The 4,571-nt window shown below is 28.2% G+C and overlaps 1 protein-coding gene across 1 annotated transcript; it reads left to right on the forward strand.

Moving 5' to 3' along the window:
- Nucleotides 1-279: 279 nt before the first annotated feature.
- LOC109798404 (uncharacterized) lies at nt 280-2,686 on the forward strand. Its single transcript, XM_020358662.3, has 2 exons — nt 280-455; nt 1,748-2,686. The coding sequence occupies exons 1-2, from the start codon at nt 353-355 to the stop codon at nt 2,440-2,442; spliced, it is 798 nt and encodes a 265-aa protein (XP_020214251.2). The 5' UTR covers nt 280-352; the 3' UTR covers nt 2,443-2,686.
- The last annotated feature ends 1,885 nt before the right edge of the window (nt 2,687-4,571 follow it).

A 4,571-nucleotide genomic window follows, 5' to 3' on the forward strand; every position in this document is an offset into this window, starting at 1 on the left:
TCAAACAAAAAAAAAGTCATAAACATAATAAAAATTGCATGAAAGTTAATCTAAACTTAAAAAAATAAAGGAACATTATTTTTTAAATAAATAACCAAAACAAACCTCAAAAATAGGATAAAGAAAACAATATATTTTAGCATTAATTTATTAAGAATATAATTTTAACTTATGAAAAATTAATTTTATTTTTTTATTTTATTTAAAAATACTTTCTAAAGATATTTATCGGCACCAATTTTGGTCTGAAGCTAGGTATTATAAATAATGGGAGTATAGGACAAGAGTAACTCAAGCCTCAAAACATTTCCCTTTTGAGCTTTGATTAGTGTGTGGCCTATTTGTTTTCTCAATGAGAAAGGCTTCCACTTTGAAATGCGCACTTTTGCGCTTCTTGCTTTCCTTCTTGCTGCTTCCAACCTTCACTTCTGTTTTTGGGACAACACAAATTTCAGGTTTGTGGTTCATGCTAGTATCGACTCATGAATTTAATTTTGTTAGGCTTTAAAATATGATTTTATAATTTCCTTCGTGTTGATCCTTAAAAAAATAAATTATTCATTTTAATATTTACAATTTATAGAAGAAACAGTAAAAATTTTGTAGAAGCTAAAAAATTTAAGTATGTAACTTTGATAACTGTAATTTGAGTAAAGTTAGACAAACGGGTTAATTTCAGAATGTGACATGAGATCAAAAGTATATATAAGTCATTTTTTGTTTAATATATTTAAAATACAGTGACTCTAGCTAGCATTTTTTAATAAAAAAAAATTACAAAATTGAGATCAAGTTCCAACTTAAAATCTTCTGTACATATATATTCAAACTCTGTCACCATGTGGATTCTAATAGATTTTACGTAACTGTAGTATACCATACCTATACGTAGATCAGGTTATGAAAATTGGATCCACACTTGACATGCATATAATTAGGACATTGCTTGTGGCATGTGAGATAAAAAAAAGCTAATAATACACTATACATAGGTCGGTGTGTAGCATGTGTTTTAAGTAAAAAGTTGGACGCTTCATACACAAGATTCAGTGAATGAATTGTACTTTATGTTATTATTTGACTGATATTATATATTGTCTTCAGTTCAGAATTCAATTCAATCATTTATCTGGGCATGCAGTACATGCGTGAAATTAAGTTGTGTATTTTGATCCTGGATTTAGTTACCAACATAATTAAATTCTATAGTGGGTGTTTGCTTTTCATTTTGAAACGCAATTCTTTCGTCTCTCTCCACGTTTACATACGGATTTACGTAGAAGCAGCTATTCATTGCTTCAAGTTGAACGTGAAAAATCACGTTAAAACGCGGATGCAAACACACGGATAGTCCCCACGAAAAATACGATAAAAGTTAACTACATGGAGATTTGGCCCCTCCATGGTCAACCAGTTAAAAAATTATATGAACTGAAATTTTCTTGTGCAGCCAATTTCCATGTTTTACATAATTATTTCTTTTAATTCAAAAACAAAAATCAACAACATGCATGTTGCTTGGAGATTAGTTGGAACTATAACATTTCGGATCATACAATAATTTTATCACCTAGTTATAGTCATCATGCAAAGTGGCATTATTTTATACTTTATGTTTGGCAATGAATTAATTCTAATTTTATATTCTTAATTTAATTATCTACTTGAAACAGTTCAAATTTATGTTCGTTATTGCAAAAATATTATGTGTTTAACTTAATTGTATGCTTTTGCATTTCTTATGTAGGGAATGAAGTGAACACAGACGGAAAGCATGTAAATGAAGAGCTAGCAAGACCTAGTCTAAAAGGACCTGATGAAGAAGAAAAGTTCAAAGGATTTTTTCCAAAACCAATTCCAATTGTTAAACCTGTTCCAAAGCTAATCCCCATAGTTAAACCTATTCCAAAGCCAATTCCTATTGTTAAACCTATTTCTATCCCAGTTTATAAGCCTATACCAAAACCAATTCCAATCATTAAGCCTATTCCAACTGTTAAGCCAATTCCTGTTGAAGAAGAAAAATTCAAAGGATTTTTTCCAAAACCTATTCCCATAGTTAAGCCAATTCCCATTGTTAAACCAATTCCCATTGTTAAACCAATTCCTATTGTTAAGCCTATCCCAGTTCCAGTATATAAGCCTGTACCAAAACTAGTTCCCATTGTTAAGCCAATTCCTATTGTTAAGCCTATACCAAAGCCAATTCCAATTGTTAAGCCAATTCCCATTCTTAAACCTATTCCAAAGTCGATTCCACTTGTTAAGCCTATACCTAAACCATTTGTAGTGAAAAAGCCCATCCCAACTGTTGAGTCAGAGGAATTCTTAAAACCAAAACCTTTCTTCAAAAAACCTATTCCTAAACTACCACTTGATCCCAAATTCAAGAAACCACTTCTACCACCATTACCAATTCACAAGCCAATTCCAACTCCATAAAATGATAACACTCTACTTCCTCAAGCTATAAAGTTATCCCTAATATTTATAATGCCTCTCTCTATATATACATAGCTACACTGCATCTCAACCTTATTCATAATTTCATAATCCTTTTGCACCCTCTATGTATTGGTTTGGGATATGTGTAGTTAATATTTTCTCTTTAATGAAGTTCTCAATATTATCGTTTGTAAGATTGATTATATTTCGGCGGTAATAAATATATTGTTGTTGATTTTCATTTATTTTGTTTAAACATTACTTTTAATTAGCATTTCCACTTTACATTTTTATGAGATCATGATATTAATTGTTTACGACTGTAAAGAGTGACCATTCAATCACATGGCTTTTTTTCATACTAAAGTTAAATCTTAACTATTAATTTCTAACAAGAATTAGCAATGCATCCATTATTTAAACTTAAAAATAAGTGTTTTTAAATAAGTACATTTAAAAAATAATAATTCTTTAAAAAGAAAATAAGAGTTATTTCTTAAAAAAAATAGAAAACTACTTATTCAGAAGAAAAAAAATAGAAAAACACATTAAAAAGTCAAAAAAGTGCTTATTTACTAAAAAGATACGTTTTTATGAGAAAAAAGAAAGTTTAAACAAACGACTCAATATAATGAATATATCACTTAGAACTTGTTTTATAATATGAAGCTTTCCAGCCCTAAATAATTATTAAAATAAATAAAAGATTTTTTTTAATTAAAACAAAAAAAAAAGTGGAGTTTATTGCATATTTAAACTCTAGTCAAATAAATAAAATAAAATAAAACATTAAAAACCAATAATAAATACTTTAAATAAATATATAAAGACCATACATAAGTTTAAAATCACTCATTGAAAATATAAATTTAAAATTATTAATTGAAAATATAAAGAACATAAAACAACTGTAATAAATAAACATGTGTTATAAAAGTACATATTGCTTGAAAACTCATTTGGTGGCCTAACATGCTGATAAATAGAGCTACCCTACCAAAGGTGTCGGTCACCAAGCACATTCACTAAGGGAAAGATCTAGCAAGGTGTGTTATGGTCACTTGGTCGTGTTTGGTCCACTCTTACTCCTCATAGAGTGTGATTCGGTCCTACTTAAGGAGGGTTTTCGGTTTCCTGTTGTTGGTTGCATATGTTGAATCTAATGTAGTTTTTGCGAGTTTCAATTAATTTGGGTGTTTATGGCCCAAAGGAAAAGGGTTTTCCATCACAAAAAATATCCTTTTTTGTGTAGATTTTATAGGGGTTTTTGTTTGGAGAAGAAGTTTTGCTAAGCTAGCTTTCATAAGGTGAAGATTATGTGTTGTTGTTCGTAAAATTTTTGAGTTTTTGCTTAGTGAGACAGTCTTGAAGAATATGAAAAGGATTTCAAATCAATTTCTGATAAGTTTCGCTTACAAGATTTTATAAGTTAAAATGACTGAGTTGCAATGGTCTTTTATTATTTCAAATATAATTAGCTTAAAAAAGTCAAACTCAGAAATCTAAAAGTCTTCTAGTATCTTCATAATAGTAGTATATATCTCAAATCAAAGCGAAACCATATGCCAACAAATGAAAACACCTATAAAATAGAAAGAAAAAAAACATAACAATAAAATTTTTCCTTTTAGGTAATTTATAATGGACAATTTAATTCAAATAAGAAATAGGTAATTTTCTTACCATATTTCAAATCATCATTCTTTGTCTTCAACAATGGTATTTTGAGCTTTCATTAGGAAGTCTTACAACTTCTAAATTGATGATCTCTCCTCCATCCTCATAATCTTCATTATCATAATCTAAAATATAAAAATGACTATGTTATAAAATCTCACACAAAGTAATTGTTGAATTTCAATCCTAAAAATAAATTAGTTTTAAAACCATATAATTAACTACACGTGCACAAAAGAACTCACTTAAATTATAATAATTGTTATGCTCTAGTAAAATAAATGACCAAATTAGCTAATCAATATAAATATATATAAACTAATAATAACAATAAAATTAATTGAACAAAAATTATAAAATAAATTTACTTTGCTCAAGTAAAACGATATCAAAGTATTTTTTTTCCTCTTCCAAATTAATGAACATCAATTTTGTGTTTGTTGCAGCTA

The sequence above is a fragment of the Cajanus cajan genome, chromosome 8, assembly GCF_000230855.2.
Source record: "Cajanus cajan strain Asha chromosome 8, NIPB_CcT2T_4, whole genome shotgun sequence".
In the NCBI taxonomy this organism is placed as follows: Eukaryota; Viridiplantae; Streptophyta; class Magnoliopsida; order Fabales; family Fabaceae; genus Cajanus; species Cajanus cajan.